A 26,412-nucleotide genomic window follows, 5' to 3' on the forward strand; every position below is an offset into this window, starting at 1 on the left:
CCACACACTGCATGTTTTGCAGGTCTCCTCACAAAATCACAAGTGACATAATTAACTCCACCTGTGAATCTTTTCAATTGTGTCAGTTAGTAATGAGGGCACCTGCCAGATGACCTGGAAAATGTGAACTGTGTGGGGTCCTGAGAACCGAGTTTAAGAACCACTGCTCTAGTGTATGGCCAGCTATAGATTAAACAATTCTCATGTGCTTTTCTTAGAATATATATATATATATATATATATATATATATATATTTCTACCACCCCAACAATTGCTTCAGTGTTCTGTCCCCTGATGCAACTGTCTTTATTTACCATGTACTAGTCTTAAATTGCACTGTACTGTAATTCAAATGGAAACAATCGTCTTGAGCCTTGGAGATATAAATTCCAGTGTTCTTGATAAAGCCTTTGAGGACATTGATGGGAAGTGTGTACCTCTGTCAGAAACTATCTCCTTAGGACAGCTATGAAGTCAGAGAATATTGTCAACAAATCGAGAGACCTAGGTAGATGCTGACAATAGCTCCTTCAGAGGTATCATATGTATAAAGCAGACAAATGAAAAAATGTAATAAACAATCTTTAAAATGGCATTGAAAAAAGGTAGGAATGGATCATACAGTGTACATGGATGAGTTTTATGTGAAAACATAGATGTCCATGTATTAATAATGCACTTATCGTGGAAAAAAAGTAATTCCTGTTCTGCTATCATTGCGAAAAATGAGGTGGCTACCATGATGTGTACTAAAAATATCCCAGTAGAGAAGATCAAAAGTCATGATCACCGTGGTGTCAGAAATCGCTGTGTACTGACAGAGTCCTGTCCTATACAGATGCAGCAGAGATTTTCTTTTTAAACAATGATTTTTTTTTAAACGGCTAAAGTAGCAGCGCTTACTGCTTGCATCTTCTCTTCAGTGAGGAGAAGCAGATATCAGCAGCTAGAGGTGAGAATGCCAACGATTGAGAAGAAAGCTGATGCTAAGTGACATGTCACCTTAGTAGCACCTGGAACACTTTGCGCTACCATAGCTGCCTATGGCTGCAGTAGATCCTAATAGAGTAATTCCCTTTTTACATCCTGAGCACCATCTTAACTAAATTATAAGCCCTGGGCAAAGCAATGCACTGGGGCCCCTGCACATCATTCATGAGAACCAATTAAAAAATCATGAATGTCAGCATTCTGCTTGGTGGATAGTTCCAGCCATCCACCAATCAACATGCTGATAACCATTCACTAATAAGGGGGGATGGAATAACTGGGCACCACCTTGATAAAGTTGCTGTTGCAACGAAACGCGTCAGTGTTCTTTGTATGTGACCAGCTCCCTAATGACCAATGGAGTGTGATCCAACTGCCTTGCGAGCTACTACAAGCTTAGGAGACCGCTTTCTCAATAAAGCCGCAGGAAAAGCATACCCACATTTGCTCCCAGGGGACTGTCATATTCACAAGGCACCACCAGCAACGGACACTTGCTTTCAACAGCTCATTTGACCAATGGGTGATTATACCATCATATAATAAGACTGAGCTCTAAGTCACCTATTTTAAGATTGTTTTGTATTGATTCTTATACATTTAATATGTTTATTATTATTTTTTCGTATTAAATTTTTTGTTTTAAATTAAATGTTGTCAGCATCATATACAGCGCAGTCATCCCATCCCCCATTTATTTGTTTATAGGGGAGTGTATGGTAGTGACATCACTGTCTTATTGAACTGCAGCTTTGCACAACAACCCGCCATCTGATATTTGTTATCTTTTTTTGCCTGTTTCACTGTCTGGCTGCAGACTTGTATGCCTGAAGAAAATCTCCTGCTCGAAGGCCCCTAGAATCATGGAGCCCTGCTAGCTGCCCAGCGTGCCTATATAATAATAAGGACTTTATATTGAGAAGCAATATGTACAGGGATTTTTCTATTTTCTATTTAGACTGCTTATCTTAATTTAGTAAATGGACCCTAAAGTCCATTATATCATTAAGAACTCACATAATTACAAAGTTGGTGCGATCACTGGTACCAGATATATATAGATGTGTCCTCGATCATCTATTGATTATTGGTACCCGCATGCAAAATATCCTATGGATCGCAGGTGCATACATAGTGCCTAGCTGGAGTATAGACGAGCGGGGGCATATCAGTATAAGGTAGAAACAACCAGGGCACATGAACTATCTAACAGCTGAGACTGGAGAGTCTCTATTGCCATGTTCTCCTCCTCCATGTCCTGAGCTGGCTACACCACAGCTCTTATGTGAGAGAGCCTTTCCCACCATAGCAATGTAACTCGTAATGAATTACCGAGAGTGTGTTTTCCACTACTGAGTGGATCATACATCTAATCTAATGATGGTATTACAATACAAAGATAAGTCTGTTACACTTACGGAGATGAAAATGTTTTGTATGAATTGGTGGGATTTTCTTTTGACATCGCCCTTGATCTACCATTTCAAACATTTTTGTATTTTTTAAAAGCATACACTTAAGTTATGGCCAAAGTGGTAAATTCTAGATACCGAAGAGGATAAGTTATTTTCCCTTTTAAGATAACGTAATTGAATGTCTTAAGGTATTTGAGGTTCTGAGCCAAACTACAGTCAGCGCTGAAAGTGAAAAACATCGCAGTAATTTGTCCCTTTGGTTCGGGTGTTTTTCAGACTCAGTTTTGTCTCCACGGTAACAAAATGTTTTGCAATATGCTTAGGATTGCCAAGCATGAGCTCACACTTCCACAAGCTCTACTACGGAGTATGAGTTACGCACTCATGCCTAGTTATGTGATATATACATGCCATTAGCTGGAGTCATGAATTCAGCCTATTTCAAGCTACGGTAACATGTCATACAGTATGCATGAGCATATTCCCAATGACAGAAGCAAGCAATAGAAGAGAAGTGTTAGCCTTTTTTTCCTTTTCTGGAAAAATTATCTTTTGTGGTGTAGTGCAACCTGCACTTGCCAAATGTGTTTAGCATAGGAGCAATAGCATATGAATATAAGTCTTGTACAAACAGGGTCAACTCTATATTAGGCAGCTGCCTTGGGCATGGGGATCTGGGGTGCGGGGATCTGTAGAAGGCATCACCAAGTCTGCCTAATACAAAATAAGCTTGTCTATGAGGAAGGCAACCTTGTTGTACTTAATACGGGGCGGGCAACTGTGGAACTGCTAGGATGCCATCTTCACACTGTCACGTGAGGGGCAGGAAAGTGGTTGTTGGTGGCAGTGCGGGGTTGGGGGGGGGCAGTAGATAGAAGTTGCCGAGAAGCCTTACGCTGGCCCTATGGGCCTTATTCTAGTTTACTCTTTCTGACAAAATCCTTCTTAGATGGACAAAACTATGTGCACTGCAGGTGGGGCAGATGTTACTTGTGCAGGGAGAATTAGATTTGGGTGGGGGTTTTACTTCAAAGTGAGATCTATATTGCAGTGTAAAAATAAAACAGTCAGTATTTCCCTGCACAGAAACAAAATAACTCACCCAAATCTAATTCTCTCTGCACATTTTACATCTGCCCCACCTGCAGTGCACATGGTTTTGTCCATCTAAGAAGGATTTTGTCAGAAAGAGTGAACTAGAATAAGGCCCTATGTGCAAATGATTTTCTCTCGTAAAGTTTTGTTATGACCGTCAACCAGATGTACAGTATACTACATTTCTATCAAAACCAGAGGTTCGACCTGAGTTTTCAGGAATGGTTCAACTTCAAACCCAGATCAGAGCCAAGATATGCCCTGTTTATACTACACCTTGGAACCAAATTATTCCCAGGTCAGCCCAATTTGCAGTGTACCTGTGTCAGCCCTACATGTTACTCACACTCCCTAGAGGTGGGCCTCTGCATACACAGGTTGTAGGCATAACCAGGGTCAGATAACTTTGTTCGAGCAGTTTACACTGCACTTAACTCCAAGCATGGTAGCTACCAGGGCCTGAATCCCAGGTCAGTCAACCTGGGTTATTTTTCAGGGACTCTTTTATACCAAGCTGTGACTGGGGTAGAGATGGCAATAACCCAGGTTATTACGGTGGTGGAAATGGGATGTACATCATTGTAAAATACAGTATATTTCTTATAGTATAAATATCCTTCCATATTTTGCTATTTTTGCTCTTTGATTGGGTTTCTGATCTTTGAAATCCAAGTGATGGTAGTATGCAGAATATCTTGCCTATATGATCAATAATTATTATTCATCTATATAGTGCTTGGTGCTGAGAAACATGTACCAACCTATATTCTGTTAAAAAAAATTTTTTATAAACTGCTTAACTCTCTCATCAATCCGTTGTCTTATCTATCATGTCCTCCCACTATCTGAAAAGTTTAAAAGATCAAACTCCTTGAGTTTGTTCTTCCATTACAAATATCACATCTGAAACACATGTATTTGAGCAACTCTACCATCACTCACAAGTAACAAAGCACAGCCCATTGTCTTCACTTGATAGAAATTACATGTCATCTTCTCCTCACATTCAACTCTTTCTGAAATCCTGTCTGCTACTTGTCAAAATCATCTCCCACATCTGCACTTCCCTCCATAATCACTCCACTTACTTTAATTCATGCTCTCACAGTTTCCCATCTCAGCTATTGCAGCCGGCTACCAATCAGCCTTCCATCAATCAAATTTCTGTTGCTTCGGTTCTTCTTAAATGTATCTGCGAGGCCCATGCTCAATACTAAGTGGTTTATTAAAGCTGACACTCTCTGACTTCATGTGAATGCTGGACATGTATCCAAGGCGATGGTCATGCTTCATCCGTATCCATGATTCAGCATTCACTCTCACCACATGTATACATTTTCTCCGTAGGGTTGAATAAACCCTATTTCTTATGCTGGAACATTTGGACATGGTGATTGCCAACACCACCAGTCAGGCACATGGGAAGCAGCAGCGCCCTACCTTCTTGGCAAGAACATTCCAAAATCTCTACCTAGATGCCTCCAGCAGCATTTACGTTTTTGGCCTGATTCATGCTGACCAATGTTTGGGTTCTGCGCATACCTACCGGTGAATAAAGGCATGTGCAGACCCGATGTGCAAACACCTTAGACATCTATCACAGTCGCCAAGACATTTGCACAAAGCAGGGTGGATAGTGAGTGGTGGCTGTCACATGGGGACGCCCAGCATTTCCTGGATGTGCCCAGAAAAAATCATGGGCGTTTCCATGGAAATCGCCCTGTGTGCCTGGAGGCGGGCAGCGGACATCACCGCTGCAACTGCCTGCCATTTTCCCATTAAAGTGGGACACATTAGAGTGTCTTTAGTATTGCGTGTACCCTTCACATCATTGAAGCTCTGTGTCAACTAGAATAACCCCCTATATATACTATTTATTTTATTTGTTTTATCTATTGTTAGTAAAATACTACTTATATGTTAGCATATGTTTATTTCAATTATTTGTTGATATGTTTTATTTACATTGCTAATTACATTTTAAAGATTGTTATAAGTACAATTCTAAATGATAATATTGGTCTATATATTTTTGCCAGCGAGATACATATACAGTAGGATTGTGTTACTTTCAAAGATAATATATATGCAATCATTTATTTTGTTTCTATAAAATATTTATAAATGTTGATTTTATTCTTTTTTTTACTTGCAAGAAAATATCTAGTTATTACTAACAAAACCGACCTTTTCTGCATTATGTGTAATGTATATGTGCAATTAACGAGCTGAAATGCCAATGTTTATGTGGAAAGCTTTCTGTGCTAGTAACATGGCATTCCATCCTTCCACATGTGACTTCCCACGGGACAAACAAAACCTCCTGGCGTAAACGGTTGCCAAATATTGGTGTCATGATCGGAGAGTTTAGACAATTAAGTAGTCAAATTACATTTTAATGGCTTTCAGATGACTGCTTGTCACAAATAGATAATTATTTAAACATTTCCCATGATAATGGATTTAACGTCACAGTTTTCCTTACATTTCCAATATAAATATATCAAAATATATATATATTTATATATATTTATTTATTTGTTTATTACTTCCGTTACATTTCATGTTAATTTTTAGAAGTTGAAACACACCACACACAAAAATGAAGCTGAAATGCAACTTTTTAAAAAACAGTAACAGTAACATATGGGGTAGGTAGTCGCGATTATTGCTTAGGGGCAGTGGCGTAGCTAAGTTTTAGGCGCCCCCCCCCCCCCGCCGCCACCCCGCCAAGCACCCCCCGCCGCCCATGCAAACCCTCCCCCAATCCCCGCAGCCTTACCTATCGCGCTGGTCCCGGCGGCTCCATTCTTCTGCTGAGGACCACCACAACATGGCCGCCCCCATACAGCAGACAGTTTCAGAGAACTTTATCAATATGGGGGCGGCCATTTTGTATTGGTCCTCAGCAGAAGAACGGAGCCACCGGGACCAGCGAGATAGGTAAGTCTGCGGGGGATTGGGGGTGTAACTATAGCACTGCAGCCCCCGGCGCCCCCACATGCACAGCGCCCCCCCCCCGCGGTGCTATAGTTACGCCGCTGCTTAGGGGGGTATTCAATGATGGACGATATTTCCAATACTCAGAAATATCATCCAGGACCTATTCAATGGCGGGACTCGCTGCTGCAGATTTGGCTCTTTGAAAAGCCGAATCTGCATTCACGGAAACGGTCGCTAAATTTGCGGATAAGCGTCTGTTTCCGCAGCAAAAGATTCACCGATCCACGTCTTTTCCGACTTCCGGAGTGTTTCTGAAAGTCGGGAAAAATATAAGAACACTGAATGACTCAAATGCTAATTCGATCTATTCTACACGAAAACGGCAGATATTTCCGAGGATCAGAAATATATGCCAGGATTGAATACCGCTATTAGAAGTAGAAGAAAATGTGCACTCTTAGGGGTTTATTTACTGAGATGGGAGTTCTTTTGAAGATGGGATGTTGCCAATAGCAACCAATCAGAATGTACTTCTTACTTATTTAGCACCTTCTAGACGATAATAGATAGAATCGGATTGGTAGCAACATCCCATCTTCAAATAAACTCCCATCTTAGTTAATAAACCAATTAGCAGCAACAAAACATTTGGGGGGGAAAACAAACGTGTCTGCTACATGTCAACCTACATATCAAAACGAGAGTCTCGTGATTTTTCCCAATGTTTCTCTGACCTTGTTTTTCGGGCTTTCAAGTTTGGTTGCCTGAGGGAAAAAAAAGTGGCCAAAAAACACAGGATCAATGAAACGTGTGGGTTTGTTTTTGCCATTGGCTGGTTGGAATAACAATCTGGCAGTGTGTGGGAACAATTCGTTTGGAAAATCAATTAATAGAATCACATTGTAATAACCTCACTAAAAATATGTATGTATACTGTAGATCCAAACAATCTGGTATCCTAGTGGGCTATTATGATAATAAACAAAATAGGGCATTTGCATAAACAGTCATGCCAATATTTGCACGTAGATCTATAGCACACACAGTAGCTCAGCGTAAGAGTAATTGCTGTAAAACAGTATGACACAAAGTGCTGTTTGTTATGGACAAACACAGTCCGTCAATCTGTGGTAATGTGTAGAAAACATGCAATAAGGTTTGAATTATTTCATCCTGTGGGATACAGTGTATCCATCCTATGACTCCAATGTGCTTCACATTTAAGAAGCAAGAGATCTCTATCGTCACCTATTTGGTGGCCTGTTCCAATCAATCACTTTGCATTTAGTGTGGTCAAGTTTGGTGATGTTTTCACAAAGTGATATGCTACTGGTTTATCAGTCGATCTAGATGAAACTACTTATTGACGCAATGATATTCTATACGTGCATTGAAATGATTTGATCGTCAGCAGTTAGGTCCTAAATGAGAGTAAAAGAGGGGCAGCTGAGGGAGGGAGAAAAATAGGGAATATATATATATATATATAGAGAGAGAGAGAGAGAGAGAGAGAGAGAGAGAGAGAGAGAGAGAACGAGAGCGCTAAAACAGAACCTCCACCTTAGTATGATACTCAACAGTGGGTACGAATTTTTACAATTTGTAATTTTATTTAAAACATATATGACATAATTGATGTCAGACACTGTTAACATTTAACATAGGCCCTTATTCTGGTTGGTGCGGTCAGAGCCGCACACGGGGCTCCGACCGCACAAACCAAGGACCGCCCACCGGACGGATCGCCACGGCCGTCCGTACACGGACGGCTGGCGATCCGCACAAAAATGGTGGAGGCTACGCCTCCACCATGGTGGGAGCTGCCCCCTGCCTTCGATGGTCGACGACCATCGAAGGCAGGCCCGCACGCCGCGGCAGCTCCCGCAAGCTCAGACCACACGGACAATCGTCCGTGTGGGAGCTTGTAAGGGGGCTGAAAGCTGACATCCGGCGACGTCAGCTTTCCGCCCCCATGTCATGGTAATGAGGGCGTCATGCCCTCATTACCATGCATACGCCCCGCGTTTTCATGGGAACGCCCATGAAACGCGGGGCGTACACATAGGGAAATGAGGGGCTGAAGCCCCTCACGCCCCTATACGCCCCCTTTGCGGCGGACGAAATCCGTCTGCGGCGAAGGGGGCTGCACATGCGCAGAATGACCTCTGCGCATGTGCAGACCACAAACATCGGCGGTACGGCCGCACGCGGGCCGTACCGTGCCGATCTGAATAAGGGCCATAGTTATTCGGTAAAACAGAGTTTTCCGGTATAGTCGAGACCCAACGCGTATCGTCGATGAACGACTTCTTCAGGGGTAATAGACTCGAGATTCTGAGCTTAGAAGGCAAACATAGAGTTTTTAGAAAAACTTCTTATGACGCTATGGTGACGTCCTTCGATGTCAGAAGATCTGTCATACAGATAGAAGTATCAAATAGATTCGCCGTCCATAAATTAAATAAAATTCGGAGGTGTATCAATAGATCCTTTCCAGTGTCTTCCAGGCAGGCAGACATAATAGTATTATAAGCTTGCATCAACAGAGAAAAATAGTTGAGCAGTATGTGATTGCTTTAGGACACATTACACGATTATTACCACTGTTTTAACAGTGGCGTTTTTTCTGCATTCTGATTGGTCCATATGTGAGCTTCCTGTCTATCAGGGTATATAAGACAGACCCTAGGCCATTTAGAGTTAGGTCTCTGATGGAGTAGGATCTCTTGTTACCTATGGCCTGATGTCTTGACAAAGGTCTGCAAGACAGACCGAAACGTTGACGCCTGATTCTTTTTATGTTACAATAAAGTTGTAAGTAATTCTTAAAGAACTTGGCTGCGAATTGGTGAGTGCTCTCCTTATCCTTTCTATTTGTGGACCTTGTTGTACCCTGGATTGGAGCACAACCGTGCTGAACTGTATCTAATTTGTGTGCGGATAACCTGCTGCTATATATATATATATTTATCCAGGGTTTGGCACTCCCAATATTAGATAAAGCTGCAGCCGGTGCCTTCACAGGGATTTAGGTAGAGATGCTGTGGGTGCGGCACTCATAGCTTCTTCAATTCAGCATAAAACAAACACTGTACACAAGATGGTTTTTATCGATAAAAACCACCTTGTGTACGGTGTTTGTTTAATGCTGAATTGAAGAAGCTATGAGTGCCGCACCCACAGCATCTCTGTGTATATATGTATATATATCTGGAAAAAAGTGAGATGGGCGCCTTCTGGTGCAGTATATCGATATTACAATGGATCCCTCCACCTTAAGTGAATAGATCACCCCTAATGTGTACAAGTGTACCGTAGTCAGTGGTCTCCCAACCACTCTTTTATTTGCTTAATTGATAGATGCCTCTGGGTGTCTGGTAGCTTCAATATTTCTCAGCTCCGTGTATACACAACAATACACCTCAGGTTCACAGGAATGGAAAAAGGAATATAATAGCGTAATATTGCTAACACAAATTTATTAAAAAGCAAACAAGACAAAATTTGCCCGTACAATTAAAAAGAATTTCAAAAGCTTATCTGATGCATTTGATGAGGTCATTCATTCATTGCATAGGTAAGAGTCCCTCTCTCAACGCGTTTCATCCTCCGCCTCGAAAACGGCTTGGACTTCCTCAGGAGTGTAAGTCCTCTCTCTAAGACAGGCTTCTATTTATACCACTTCTGTGGTTGTGGATCCCGCCAGAAGCGCGGTTCTCCACTCCCTCTTCCGGGTTCGTGGAACGCATTCGCGTCATTTCCGGGAGTCTCGTGACACGCACGGGACTTCCGGTTCCAGACGCGACATCCGGGTTCTTCCCCGGCACTCTGAGCCATTCATAGACTCTATGGCTAGGTGGAACGCACGCGCCTCGTCACCAGAAGTCCCGTGGTACGCACGCGACTTCCGGTTTCGTGCGCGATTTCCTGGTTCAGCTGTCACTGGCTAGAACCATTCGTAAAACCTCTCGGCTGTCATAGTAACTTGATTCTCCCCACACAATGTATGGCATGGGAGGATACTCAGCCAACGGTATTGCCAATGTGTGTTTGGACACAGATAAATGTAAGAATATATACATATACAGGGGGGCTGATGTCTGATCAGTGCATCCATGGGGTTATAGGTCACAGTGCCCTCCCATGAAATTCCTAATATTACAAACCGCCCCTTTCTCTTCTGAACATTTCAGATTTTAGTTCAATATAGCAGCAGTATGGAAAAATATGAGAAAATATATCCAACATCAGAACGATTCACAGAAGTACACAAAAAAACAATCAATTATCATAAAAACTCGATAAAAATGGGGTAAAATAAGCTTATAAAATATTACTTTAAAATACCTTATAAAAATGGTGCTAATTCATAGTTATCATTAAGCCCATTTGGGGTTAGCGTACCAAGTTCATAAATCCAGAACATCTCCCTTCTGGATAATAGATTCTCCCTATCTCCTCCCGGACCGAGCAAAAGGCTTTTTTAAATGCAATAAGTGCAATATATGCAAATTTGCACATCCAGATTTCAGGAATTTTAGTAATTTTAATGGTTCTAAAAAATACACTCTAAAAAACCTAGTTAACTGTAATAGTAGCTGGGTGATATACATGTTAGAGTGTACATGCGGTTTCAAGTACATTGGCAAAACAAAACGCCAACTGAAACTGAGAATTCAGGAACATGTGAGAGGTATAAAAAATAAAATAGATGGTCACACAGTTCCTAGACATTTTATACAGGCCCACAACGGGAATGTAGAAGATCTAAAATTCAAAGTACTGGAGCATGTCACTTTAGGTCCAAGGGGAGGAGATAGGGAGAATCTATTATCCAGAAGGGAGATGTTCTGGATTTATGAACTTGGTACGCTAACCCCAAATGGGCTTAATGATAACTATGAATTAGCACCATTTTTATAAGGTATTTTAAAGTAATATTTTATAAGCTTATTTTACCCCATTTTTATCGAGTTTTTATGATAATTGATTGTTTTTTTGTGTACTTCTGTGAATCGTTCTGATGTTGGATATATTTTCTCATATTTTTCCATACTGCTGCTATATTGAACTAAAATCTGAAATGTTCAGAAGAGAAAGGGGCGGTTTGTAATATTAGGAATTTCATGGGAGGGCACTGTGACCTATAACCCCATGGATGCACTGATCAGACATCAGCCCCCCTGTATATGTATATATTCTTACATTTATCTGTGTCCAAACACACATTGGCAATACCGTTGGCTGAGTATCCTCCCATGCCATACATTGTGTGGGGAGAATCAAGTTACTATGACAGCCGAGAGGTTTTACGAATGGTTCTAGCCAGTGACAGCTGAACCAGGAAATCGCGCACGAAACCGGAAGTCGCGTGCGTACCACGGGACTTCTGGTGACGAGGCGCGTGCGTTCCACCTAGCCATAGAGTCTATGAATGGCTCAGAGTGCCGGGGAAGAACCCGGATGTCGCGTCTGGAACCGGAAGTCCCGTGCGTGTCACGAGACTCCCGGAAATGACGCGAATGCGTTCCACGAACCCGGAAGAGGGAGTGGAGAACCGCGCTTCTGGCGGGATCCACAACCACAGAAGTGGTATAAATAGAAGCCTGTCTTAGAGAGAGGACTTACACTCCTGAGGAAGTCCAAGCCGTTTTCGAGGCGGAGGATGAAACGCGTTGAGAGAGGGACTCTTACCTATGCAATGAATGAATGACCTCATCAAATGCATCAGATAAGCTTTTGAAATTCTTTTTAATTGTACGGGCAAATTTTGTCTTGTTTGCTTTTTAATAAATTTGTGTTAGCAATATTACGCTATTATATTCCTTTTTCCATTCCTGTGAACCTGAGGTGTATTGTTGTGTATACACGGAGCTGAGAAATATTGAAGCTACCAGACACCCAGAGGCATCTATCAATTAAGCAAATAAAAGAGTGGTTGGGAGACCACTGACTACGGTACACTTGTACACATTAGGGGTGATCTATTCACTTAAGGTGGAGGGATCCATTGTAATATCGATATACTGCACCAGAAGGCGCCCATCTCACTTTTTTCCAGATTTACATACAAAGATTCCCGGGAACAGGAATCAGCAGGAGAGGAGCTGCCACTCGAAAAAGAGGATCTGTGCAGGACTATAGAAAACGGACACATAGTGTCAACTTTCCCAAAAAGACTCGATACAGGGGGACATCCACTCAGCGCTAGTACCACCAATATCTTGTTACAATTTTGTTCTGTTTGGGTACATTAAGCAGCAGAGTGTTTTGTGCTTTTTCCTGTCTGTAGTCTTGGGTTCTCTAACCAGTGTACAATATGAGTAATGTCTTCCAACCCAGAGCAGGGATGTCGCGGAGAATGGACATTTGTCAGAGAATCTTTAATAATACAGAAACACCTACCCAGTCAGGGAATAAAACTATAGATGACAAATTTTGGGACATAGAAAGGGTCCTGGCAAAAGAGATTAGAACGTGGTGGGATATTGCCAGTATAGACCAATATATAAAAATGGATAGAGTCCCAAGAGGCCTGAGAGTCCAAAAAGAACCCACTTTTACGAGTACAAATGAAGATTTTCTTAAACAGTGGGATAAAGCTTTGCATGACTGCTCTATTAAATTAATGGCGCTGATAGTAGAAGAAAAAGGGAGGGAGCTGCTCAAGATAGAAAAAGAAATAAAGGAAAAGGAAAAGGAATTGGAAGAACATAAGAATAGTGAGGATTTTAAAGCAAACGAAATAGTACTTGTAAAAAAGTTAGAGAGAATTGAGGAGGAAGTCATTCATACTAAGGAAAAAAAACATAAGAGAGATAAACAGGACTATGATAATGATAGAATAAAAAAGTGGAACGACAGAACTATGGCAGGAAAAGAACGCAGAGATGACTCAAGACAAAGAGTATATAGAGAGTGGAAAACCATACCACAAGGACACAGAAAGAGACAACAGGGGACCCCAAAAATGGGTCATCTGGAAACAACAAATAGATATGGGGCATTGTCGCATCAGAACGAAGAACAGAAGTCGGAACAAGGACATTTTTTATCCAAAACAGCCTCCGATGTTATACCGAGGAGGATAATGGAAGTAAAAGAGGTAGTGACCAGAGCACCACAACTAAAAAGAAGACTGGCAGAAAGCGAGGTTCAAGAGGAAGAGGGTCTAAGCGAATATATCAAAAGAAGGAACATACGGACCTAGAAGGAGAATACAAAATGGGGGACGGGGGCATTTATAACTTGTCAGATCACAAACTGACAAGGATGGAAATAAAATTATTGAATAAAGGCCTCTCTTTTGCACCCAGCTCCGATTTAAATCAGTTTGAGATCTTTACAGACCTGAATAAATTCGTCAGGAAGCTCACTCTGAAGAGACACTTCGCAAAAAGGGAACCTGTGAATACACCAATAGAAGAAGGTGGATCTAAATCAGGACTCAAACCAGTTTCTAAATTTTACCCATTGGAGTCAAAAAGTACCCAAATTGACCTATTTTACGAATTAGCAAGGAAGGACTTGGAAGGTCTAAATCTAACAAAGAAAAAGAAAGTAGCGAATTTAACGAATTTTGAAAAACAGGCGTTAAAAACCCTCAAAAATAATACAGAAGTAGTATTGAAGAGTGCGGACAAGGGAGGTGGACTTGTCCTAATGAATCGCACGGACTACGTGGGAGAAGCTCTAAGACTTTTGGGGGATGAGAAGTCGTATCAACGACTTCCCAGAGATCCCACGACAGACTTCCTAGATGAACTTAGACCTATATTGGTTACTGCATTACATCGAAAAATTATTAGTAAGGATGAGTACCAATATCTAATTAAAAACTCACCGGTCATACCGGTTTTCTATTTTCTTCCGAAAATCCATAAGCGGTTAGACAAACCCCCGGGGAGACCTATAGTCTCAGGGATAGATTCTCTCACTTCTGGCCTTTCAGAATATGTAGAAGTATTCCTCAAGAAATATGTACCAAATTTAAGCTCGTATATCAAGGATACCACCGCTATATTGCAGACCCTAGAAGGAATAGAATGGAAAAAAGGCTATCTATGGGCAACGGTGGATGTACAGTCATTGTACACGTCAATCCAACACGAGAAAGGCATCGAATCCTGTAAAGAATTTTTAGAAGATGACCAAAGCATGGACGCCACCCATAAAGATTTTGTGTGTACTCTAATGAGATTCATTTTGAGTCACAATTATTTCAAATTCCTAGAGCTGTTCTACATACAGACGTGTGGAACAGCGATGGGGATGGTTTTTGCTCCCAGTTTCGCGAATTTACATATGGGAAGCTGGGAGAAGAAAAATATATATGAAAATAACTGTTTTCTGAATAAGATCAAACTGTATAAAAGGTATATCGATGATATCCTGATCATATGGGATGGGACGAAAGGAGACTTCGATGTTTTCATGAAAGAGTTGGAGGTGAATGATTACAATCTTTCCTTTACATATAAGATCAGTGAAGAAAAAGTTGACTATCTGGACCTGGTACTATCTAACGAAGGGGAAAGAGTGACAACTAAGAATTTTGTGAAAGAAGTGGATGCCAATTCTTATGTCCATTATAAAAGCAATCATAAGAAACAGTGGAAGAATAACACCCCACTATCACAATTTTCCAGGATTAAAAGAAACTGCACAGAGGAGACAGACTGTGAAGAACAAGTCGAACTCTATAAAAAGAGATTTTTAGAGAGAGAATATCCGGATATAATCTTGGAAGAAGCTGTGGAGAAAACAAAAAAACTGAATAGAAAGGACCTCCTAAAATACAAAAATAAGGACCAAAGAGGGGAACGGGTGAATTTTATCACGACCTTCAATTCGCAAGAACAAGAAATTAGGAAAATTTTAAAGAAACATTGGGGTATTTTACAGACAGATCCAGTTTTAAAGAAAATTCTCCCTACACAACCTGATGTAGTATTCAAAAAAGCGAAAAACCTCAAGGACTCATTAGCTCCGAGTATGCTCCAACAAAAGAAGAAGGGAGTAAACACCCCCTGGGACCGAGCAAAAGGCTTTTTTAAATGCAATAAGTGCAATATATGCAAATTTGCACATCCAGATTTCAGGAATTTTAGTAATTTTAATGGTTCTAAAAAATACACTCTAAAAAACCTAGTTAACTGTAATAGTAGCTGGGTGATATACATGTTAGAGTGTACATGCGGTTTCAAGTACATTGGCAAAACAAAACGCCAACTGAAACTGAGAATTCAGGAACATGTGAGAGGTATAAAAAATAAAATAGATGGTCACACAGTTCCTAGACATTTTATACAGGCCCACAACGGGAATGTAGAAGATCTAAAATTCAAAGTACTGGAGCATGTCACTTTAGGTCCAAGGGGAGGAGATAGGGAGAATCTATTATCCAGAAGGGAGATGTTCTGGATTTATGAACTTGGTACGCTAACCCCAAATGGGCTTAATGATAACTATGAATTAGCACCATTTTTATAAGGTATTTTAAAGTAATATTTTATAAGCTTATTTTACCCCATTTTTATCGAGTTTTTATGATAATTGATTGTTTTTTTGTGTACTTCTGTGAATCGTTCTGATGTTGGATATATTTTCTCATATTTTTCCATACTGCTGCTATATTGAACTAAAATCTGAAATGTTCAGAAGAGAAAGGGGCGGTTTGTAATATTAGGAATTTCATGGGAGGGCACTGTGACCTATAACCCCATGGATGCACTGATCAGACATCAGCCCCCCTGTATATGTATATATTCTTACATTTATCTGTGTCCAAACACACATTGGCAATACCGTTGGCTGAGTATCCTCCCATGCCATACATTGTGTGGGGAGAATCAAGTTACTATGACAGCCGAGAGGTTTTACGAATGGTTCTAGCCAGTGACAGCTGAACCAGGAAATCGCGCACGAAACCGGAAGTCGCGTGCGTACCACGGGACTTCTGGTGACGAGGCGCGTGCGTTCCACCTAGCCATAGAGTCTATGAATGGCTCAGAGTGCCGGGGAAGAACCCGGATGTCGCGTCTGGAACCGGAAGTCCCGTGCGTGTCACGAGACTCCCGGAAATGACGCGAATGCGTTCCACGAACCCGGAAGAGGGAGTGGAGAACCGCGCTTCTGGCGGGATCCACAACCACAGAAGTGGTATAAATAGAAGCCTGTCTTAGAGAGAGGACTTACACTCCTGAGGAAGTCCAAGCCGTTTTCGAGGCGGAGGATGAAACGCGTTGAGAGAGGGACTCTTACCTATGCAATGAATGAATGACCTCATCAAATGCATCAGATAAGCTTTTGAAATTCTTTTTAATTGTACGGGCAAATTTTGTCTTGTTTGCTTTTTAATAAATTTGTGTTAGCAATATTACGCTATTATATTCCTTTTTCCATTCCTGTGAACCTGAGGTGTATTGTTGTGTATACACGGAGCTGAGAAATATTGAAGCTACCAGACACCCAGAGGCATCTATCAATTAAGCAAATAAAAGAGTGGTTGGGAGACCACTGACTACGGTACACTTGTACACATTAGGGGTGATCTATTCACTTAAGGTGGAGGGATCCATTGTAATATCGATATACTGCACCAGAAGGCGCCCATCTCACTTTTTTCCAGATTTACATACAAAGATTCCCGGGAACAGGAATCAGCAGGAGAGGAGCTGCCACTCGAAAAAGAGGATCTGTGCAGGACTATAGAAAACGGACACATAGTGTCAACTTTCCCAAAAAGACTCGATACAGGGGGACATCCACTCAGCGCTAGTACCACCAATATCTTATATGTATATATATATATATATGTTTCTAAAGCGTTTAACTATTTTTCATTCACTTTGTGGGAGGTAAAAGTTAGAGCAGCCAGATGTTACATTCTGAAGTGCTCAATGTAGAAAGCTATTTGGAAGTGGGTGGGAGTTAAGGACTGCACTTAGAAATTAAAAAAGAAAGAACTCTGAAGTATTTCTTCAACCAGCTTAATCAGCCAGCCATATGTATAAATCCTTCATTCCCAGGCTGTGTATTTTGGTTTCTTTTTTTTAGCTTCTAATATTAACTGATGACACTAATGTCCTAGCTAAACGTCAGTGTTGAGCAAAATTAGCAAAATTGCTCTCTGTAATATTTATTATTTTATTTATTAACAGTTCCTTATATAGCACATACATATTCCGTAGCGCTTTACAGAGTATACAGTAGTTGCACATTCACATCAGTCCCTGCCCCAGTGGAGCTTACAATCTATATTCCCTACCATATGTACATGCACACACAGACATTCTAGGATTATTTTTTGTTGGGAGCCAATTAACCTACCAGTATATTTTTGGGTTGTGGGAGGTAACTAAAGAACCCAGAGGAAACCCACGCAAGTACGGGGAGAATATACAAACTCCACACAGTTAGGGCCATGGTGGGTATCGAACCCATGACCTCAGTGCTGTGAGGCAGTAATGCAACCATTAGACCGTCCGTGATGCCTCTGTTATTAATTTTATTCAATTGGACACAGAATTACATACCTTTCACATAAACAGAGAGCTGAGAATAATGTATACACAAACGACTTATATTTCCTTGATACTGCAATATTTTTATTTAGAGTGGGCAATAGTGCACTATTCAAACATTATTATTAAAATTGTATGCCATTGTATATGGCATACAATGCGATGCGATTATAAATTGTATAAGCACCCTAATGGGTGGTTACAATGGTTAAATGCACCCCCACGCCACCCCCAAGTATAAATGTAAACCCGAAGCATGGCGAACGCAGCAAGCACGCGAGGGGCGGCGGTACGCGTCCTACGAATTTTTCGTACGACCACTATCCCCGTCGGCGTGGAGTTGAGAATAGAAAGTGTGGCGAGCGCAACGAGCCACCGAGCCCGAAGCGTGGCGAGCGGACGCGGATACCTTCACAGGTATCCGCGTCCCCTAGCGGGCTTCACAGGTATCCGCGTCCCCTCGCTGGGCTCGCTGCGCTCGCCACGCTTCGGGCTCGGTGGCACGCTGCACTCGCCACACTTTCTATTCTCAACTCCACGCCGACGTGGATAGTGAGGGTATGAAAAGGTCGTACGACGCGTACCGCCGCCCCTCGCGGGCTCGCTGCGCTCGCCACGCTTCGGGTTCACGTTTATACTTGGGGGGTGGCATGGGGGTGCATTTAAGCATTGTAAGCACCCATTAGGGTGCTTATACAATTTAATATCGAATATAAGTTAAAATCGCATATGGCATGCGATGCGATTCGATTAAAAAATCGGGCGACTAATTATCTGGGCGCCGTGCTAGTACACAAGTACCAACATTACTAATTAAAATTATTACATTTTGCAATAAATTTTGCAATACAAAGAGTATTTTTGAATAATCTTGGCCAAATCAACTAGGGTGTGGGACACCCCAAAACAGCTCAGCCAAACCACCCCAAGGCCTCACACTAATGGAGCAAGTGAAGTGTTATAGTGTTAAGGACCCCACACACACAGCACAATTTTCAGGCATTTTCTGACCGATTTTAACAAATCACTCAGAAAATCCCTGAAAACACATGCTAATTGCTGTGTGTATAGCCCACACAGCTATTTACATGCGCACACCCCCGCCATTCTGAATCTGCACAAGAATCAGAACGGACCCGCCGGTAAATTCAGTGCAGTCGCACTGATGCTCCTGCTCATCTCCTGCATGTGTGGCGCGGGGATGAGCAGGGCCATCTGAGTGACTGTCACTGACAGAAGACCCCAGAGTACACCACTCAGAAGCCGCACTGAAGCCACCGCGCCCGCCCTCTTCAGTCACAAGCTGCACTGCTGCAGGGAGAGGACGCGATGCTTGACAGACTCCAGACTCCGGATCTGGTAAGTATTTTTATTTTAACACTGTGCCACCACGGATGGTTGCTGCAGGGGCCTCACACTGCACCACCAATGAGAAACGTTTTTTTGGGGTGGGGGACACTGTACCACCAATGTTAACACTTTTATGGTACACTGTATCACCAATGCTTAAACTTTTTATTGGGGGTACACTGTACCACCAATGTAAAAAAAAAATTGGGGGGGGGGGGGTACACTGTATTTTATCGTTTATCAGCCTTGGGCTTCAGGCTGGGCCAGTGGAGCCCTGGAGGGGGGTGACCCCTTTCTTGGGGGTGTTCCCACTCCCCCAGGGACCTGGCCAGAGCTGACCAGCCACAGAGGTAATGCTTTGGCCACGGGACCTTATATAATAAGCGCCCCCCGGCTGATGGCTGTTTGAGCCCGGTGCTGGTTTCTAGAATATTTTGGAAACTAGGACTGGTCCTAGAGCCTGGGGCTGGTCATTCTCAGGGGAGGGGGGGACCCCAAGCCAATTTTTATGTATTATTTTAATGCAAGAATTTTATAATGACCCCTGAGATTTGAAATATCCCATGCTGAATCTCCCATTATGAATCTCTGACACAAATGCTCTCTGTATGTGGCTCATTATCTGACACACAGCACAATTTTCAGGCATTTTCTGAGCGATTTTACTAAATCACTCAGAAAATGCCTGAAAATGCATGTAAATCGCTGTGTGTATAGCCCACACAGCGATTTGCATGCGCGCCCCCGCCGTTCTGAATCTGCACAAGATTCAGAACGGACCTGCCCGTCAATCAAGAGCAGTCGCTCAGAAGCTCCTGCTCATATGTGGCCTCGGATGTGAGCAGGGCCTTCTGAGCGACGCCCTGATGTCCCACAACGCCGCCCCCCTTGCCACGCCGGACGCCGCCCCCCCTGCTCGCCGCACGAAAGCACTTAGCACAGTAAAGACCCGCCGCCCCACCGCCTCCCACTGCTCCCTCCCCCCTCCCCCTGCTCGCCGCACGGAGACGGAGCAGGGGGAAAAAGACACTCACCCGCTCCACAAATCTGCTGCCTACCCGCAGCAACTCCCGGTCCCCCTGTCACCTGTCCTCCTCGGGCGGCGATGTACTTCAAGCCGCCTGCCCGCTCAGACGTCCCCCTGCTGCTGCAGCTCCACTGCCACCAATGATAAGGCACCCCTATTTATTTATATATAATAAAACCACTGCCGCCAATGAGAAGCCTTCCCTATATATATATATATATATATATATATATATATATATATATATATATATATATATATATAACCACTGCCACCAATAACAAGCCTTCCCTATATATATATATATATATATATATATATATATATATATATAACCACTGCCACCAATAACAAGCCTTCCCTATATATATATATATATATATATCTATATATATATATATATATATATATATATCTATCTATCTATATCTATATATATATCTATATATATATCTATATATATATATATATATATATAATATGGTACAAATTGGCGTCACTCCGGGGAAATTTTCAATTGCAGAAATTTATTTGCAAAAAGTCGACATGTCAGTGTTGTCGACGTTTCAATGGCATGTAGCCATTTTCCTCAAGACATAACATGCGATACCTTGAGGAAAATGGCTACATGCCATTGAAACGTCGACAACACTGACATGTCGACTTTTTGCAAATAAATTTCTGCAATTGAAAATTTCCCCGGAGTGACGCCAATTTGTACCATATTATTACTTATCTGTGGATGGCACCCGGGGTCCTTTTGCCGTATTACTGAGGAGTGCCGGCTCGCACAGCTCTATATATATATATATATATATATATATATATATATATATATATCCACTGCCACCAATATAGATAGATATATAATGGAGATGATCCGGCTGTCCCTGTGTGGTGCCCGCTCCAAGTGAATGTGCGCTGGGCCACCAGCGCACATTGATTTGCGCCTATACTGCATTCTATAGGGGAAGCGGTCATCTATTAGAATGAACTTAGGTCTACAGTCATTAGGTCGACCCCACTAGGTCGACTGGCAGGAAGGTCGACCTAACTTAAGGTCGACATGGGCCAAGGTCGACCTGACTTAAGGTCGACATGGGCCAAGGTCGACCTGACTTAAGGTCGACATGGGCCAAGGTCGACATGACTTAAGGTCGAATTTGCATAAAGGTCGACATGAGGAAGGTCGACTGGTCATAAGGTCGACATGGGTTTTTCACTGTTTTTTGAGCCGACATGTGCCGACAGGCGATGCGAGGGTCCGATTCTCATTGCCAACTGTGTCCATGTTGACTGTGTCGACATTCGGATAAAAAAACAGTGAAAAACCCATGTCGACCTTATGACCAGTCAACCTTCCTCATGTCGACCTTTATGCAAATTCGACCTTAAGTCCTGTCGACCTTGGCCCATGTCGACATTAAATCAGGTCGACCTTCCTGCCAGTCGACCTAATGGGGTCGACCTAATGACTGTAGACCTAAGTTCATTCTGACAGATGTACCGATTCCGTGTGTGTGTGTGTATATATATATATATATATATATATATATATATATATATATTGACAAAGAAGGTGACACTCCCCCAGGCTTTAGTTCAACCCCTTTATTTAAATTTTGAATACTTTTTTTATTTCCCTGAAGTTTCTGTGAGAGATTTGAAATCTCTCATGCTGAATCTGCCATTATGAATCTCTGGCACAAATCTGTGTGTGTGTGGCTCATTATCTGAAAATTCCGTTTTTAGGGAAATCTCTCGTGCTGAATCTCCCGTTATGAATCTCTGGCACAAATCTCTGCGTATGTAGGCCCCATGAGAGAGTGAAATCTCTTGTGCTGAATCTCCCGTTATGAATCTCTGGCACTGATCTCTGCGTATGTAGGGCCCATAAGACAGACAAAAACAGATACTTTGTGTGTTAGGACATTAAAGATAGTGGTGTGAAAAATGTCACATATATTAAATCAAACAATATGATTGCTACACAGCAATAAAGGGGGCCCCACACTGAGGGTGATTTTTTGGGGAAATCTAAAATTTCTTACATTGTTTTCAGTGTTTTTTCAGTTAACTTTTTTGATACTACTTTTGTTCTTTATTTAATTTCTAAGATTTTAGTAATCTACAGCCATAGCATAAGCCTCTCTTAAATGGAAGACATCCTCCAGCTATCCAGTATGTATGGCCCTCTGTTGCATGCCACTTACAAGACTGGAACTTGCTATGTAAATGATTGACGCTTTAAAAATATGGGCAAAGTCCCGCACAGTCTGCAGCTCACAGGAAATAACATTTCACCCTTCCAGTGGAGGAACCATATCAGTGGCAAATGCAGGATTTTTAGAGGGCAGTTTCCAAATGTAATCCAAAATCTCCCACTGGAGTAAGTCCGGGGGAGCAGTTACAGCCCCAGAAATTGGTCTTTTTATACACTAGACACTGTATGGAATACAGCATTAATATTTAACAGTACGGATGGTCTATAGTATCGGCTGTTTCAAACATTTAAATAAGATAAGTGGTCAGGAAAAGGTCAAACATATATTAAATAAATGCACAAACATAACAGAACCAGTACTGCACTTTCTAAGCTCACAATCTCCCACTTCATGGTAAAGCTCCTATCTCTTCCTCCTCGAAGCTGCTCTCTGGTCGAGTGCAATATATGAGGGCTCAGATCCACACATACAGTAAATGTGGTAGAAGAAGCTGGTACACTGAGCCAGCCCCCCCCCCCCCCCTCTGCGTTTGCCTATGCATATACATACCTCCCAACTTTGATGCTCCTGGAGAAGGGACACAGCCGATGCGCACCGGAGGCGCGTCAAAATTTGCCGGGGAGGCCACGCCCCCATTTTGACACTATGGGGGCATGACCTAGAGGCTCTGTGAGCCTCTAGCCATGCCCCCAGCCCCCTGGCTGCAGTAATAGACGCTGTGCATGCGCACAGCGTTTATTCCCCGCTGCTTGGCAGCCGACAGAGGGGACGCCCAACGCCTAATATCTGTTAAAAGTACATTAACCTGATTCCTAAAATATATATTTTGTTAAAGTCTCTTGGTGTTACCATATAAAGACATATGACTGTTGGGATACATTATTGCATAAAAGGCATGAAATTGCAAAGCTACTCCTCATATCCTTATCATGTATGTTTAGTATAAATGAATGTATACTATTCTTCACAACGCACATATTTTCCTTCCGAACAGAGCGATGAACACATCTCTATTGCTCACTGTTTATGTATACATTATTTACAGCCCACATATACATTAACATCACTATTATCTTACAAAATAAACCATGACGTTCTAAATATAGTAATGCTCTTTACCCCTATGTCATTATGAAGTATTACAGTTTATAGTACCATCATATGATTGGAGATGACCATAAGCAACTGTCTACACTACAGCAGAATGTCACATATTATGTAGATAGACTATATAACATCATTATCGCATAATATTCATCTATTTATTTGTTTTTTTATTTTTATCCTTTTAGGCTTTACCGATGATTTCTGAAAAAGAAAAGGCCGGTGAGTTCAAAAATATATATATATATATTGTACATTGTCTACTGCAGGGGTTCTCAAACTTGGTCCTCAGGACCTCACACAGTTCATTCAACAGGTGTGCAGGTGCATTCATTACTCACTGACACATTTTAAAAGATCCACAAGTGGAGCCAATTATTTCCCTTGCATTTCTGTGAGGAGACCTGCAAAACCGAGTTTGAGAACCTGTGGTCTACTGCCTACAGTACTGTATGTTATATTTGTCACAATTAATGCCATGTGTAACCATCTGGTGTAGAGATGGACAAAACGGATCATTAAGCTGAGCCGGGATCCTACGGATCTCTCAGCGAAAAGATACAGAACTTTTCGGCGGATCCTCGAAACGCTTTAAAAAAAGAGGGGACTATACATGACCGGGTAAAAACACTGATCGATGGCTGGGTGCAGAATCGCCATCAATGGCAACCATCGATGGCGTCTGCACCGATGGCCATCCCTGCACCGATGGCAGCTAATCTTTCTATCACTTGTAGTCACAGCACTGTATTCAGTCTACAGAGGTAGTACATCTCAGCTGCCACAGGTGGCAGCACTGAGATCAGGAAAATGCATTGTAAACTGAAATGGATCACCTTTTTGGGATCGGCGGCTCATTTGTTCTTGCATGGGATCCGTTCAAAAGATCCGGTTCATTCGTGGACGACCCATCTCTAATCTGGTGCAATGACGACGTCAAAAGGCAGATTTCTCCTCTGGATACAATGTAGTATGGCTGTTTTTTTTTTAATCAATTTAAGAGCTTTAGTGAAATCATATAGTAAATAATTGGACAAAAGCACAATAGTAGAGCAAGGAGGATACTTATATTACCGAGTGTTTCATGTTCTTCTAATCTTACTGCCACCAGAGTTACAACTGGCAATAGCAGTGTTATCAAAGGATGTAACCTCCTGTATTAATACTTTGCGGATGGTGTCAGAGCTCTTACAGATGTGTCTTACAGATTATAGATGTGTCCTGAAGTGAAGTAACAGTTTTGCGCTCCTATAAAACAAAGTGAATTAACCACATACTCATTTTTGGATTTAATGTACTTGCCTACATTTCATAGTGGATAATCGCATTTTGATTGTGCATAAGATGACTTTGTGTGAGAAATGAGTGGGCTCGGTTCTCAAACTTCAGGAATGTAAACAGTACACTACCAGCGCACACATATAGCGATTCAAAGGCATTTTCTAAGCTATGTCACTAGATCGCTTAGAAAATGCCCCTTAATCGCTCCCTGTGTAGGGCCGTAGCGGTAGTGATGCGCTGCCCCATACGTCGCTATCACCTGGCAATGAATTTCCAGCATGTTGGATACATTTGGTTAATGGAGAAATATAAGATTATAAGATAAGTTATAGCACAGATACCGTGAGTCGCTATGCCAAGCGGCAGTATACAAATAGGGTTGCAAGGTCATAAAATGACCAAGGAGGTGTAACTGCGCTGGTGGGGTAAGTGTAGAATAAAAGTATTTGGACAATATTTAAACAATAAAGGTGCCAATCAATATGCAGTACAAAAATGTTATTTAATGAGGTATAAAACATATCATGATGAAAAAATATATTCAAAACAATTCGTTTCTAAGTTCAGAGAGCAAATTGTTAGGGAACAGTCCATACGGTACCTTATCTGAGTGAGTCTGCTTATAATCCAGGTCCGTTCCTATGGTGCCTCATGGGAAAATGGGAATCCGCAGTAAAACCTTTGTTTAGATCCTCTACCAATGAATGTGGGAGGAAAAGTTGCACCAAATGCAGTCGCCGACCATCAAATGATTTTTCTAGTGCTCGCAAATCTAAGTCAGTCTCTGCTGACTTAGAACTGCGGCATCCTGCTCCAAGAACTGGGCGGGCATCTGATGTCCGCTTACGTCAGCCGCCTGCCCCTGTAAGGCAGGAGCCAACCCGCCTTCGTATGCGGATGCCCAGTGTTGTCGTGGGTATGCCCCCTACCCGCCTCTTCCACACCTTCCCCCTTTGTGAGCACCATGGAGACTATGCAAGTCTCCAAGGGCACCCATACAGAAGCCCTGCACATGCACATAAGCGAATATACATATGCGCAGAGCTTCAACATGGAACCCCTGCAAACACACGGGTACATTCGCAAATCAGAATGACCTCCTTACTATCTATTGCATTATGAAGTATGTGTTGCACAAATAATTTGGTTTCTCCAATCTCTGATTACCTAAGAGACAGCATTTTATCCACCACATTGCAGTGAAGCTATTTCCTATAGGAGAAGCCACCACGGGCGCCTGTCTGTCATCTCGACTTAGAAACGGAGTTGGTTTATCGGATTAAAGTGCTTGCTCCTAGGTTAATATAGCTGAATAAAATGATGTCCCTTTAGTTTTGTTTGCATATTACCGTGTTCCTTGTGCTAAAAGATAACTTTAGATGTCTGCTTTAAAAGGCTTTAGCAGCTGCTCCTTGTCAGGATGTCACCAGCCCCTCAGTGAATCCAGCCTGTAATA

At 42.0% G+C, this 26,412-nt stretch overlaps 1 protein-coding gene and 1 long non-coding RNA gene across 3 annotated transcripts in view; both read left to right on the forward strand.

The window, feature by feature from the left end:
* The window catches only part of LOC146026234 (uncharacterized), a 484,129-nt gene that overhangs the window by 215,853 nt on the left and 241,864 nt on the right, over positions 1 to 26,412 (forward strand). The window lies entirely within an intron of this gene.
* The window catches only part of DLC1 (DLC1 Rho GTPase activating protein), a 377,085-nt gene that overhangs the window by 157,894 nt on the left and 192,779 nt on the right, over positions 1 to 26,412 (forward strand). For both annotated transcript variants that reach the window (XM_083170037.1, XM_083170028.1), the window contains exon 5: positions 23,864 to 23,897. In XM_083170037.1, coding sequence (XP_083026163.1) covers positions 23,864 to 23,897 — 34 coding nt within the window. The remainder of the gene's footprint in view (positions 1 to 23,863; positions 23,898 to 26,412) is intronic.

This window comes from Crinia signifera, chromosome 1, assembly GCF_055691185.1.
Source record: "Crinia signifera chromosome 1, ASM5569118v1, whole genome shotgun sequence".
NCBI classification, from domain to species: domain Eukaryota; kingdom Metazoa; phylum Chordata; class Amphibia; order Anura; family Myobatrachidae; genus Crinia; species Crinia signifera.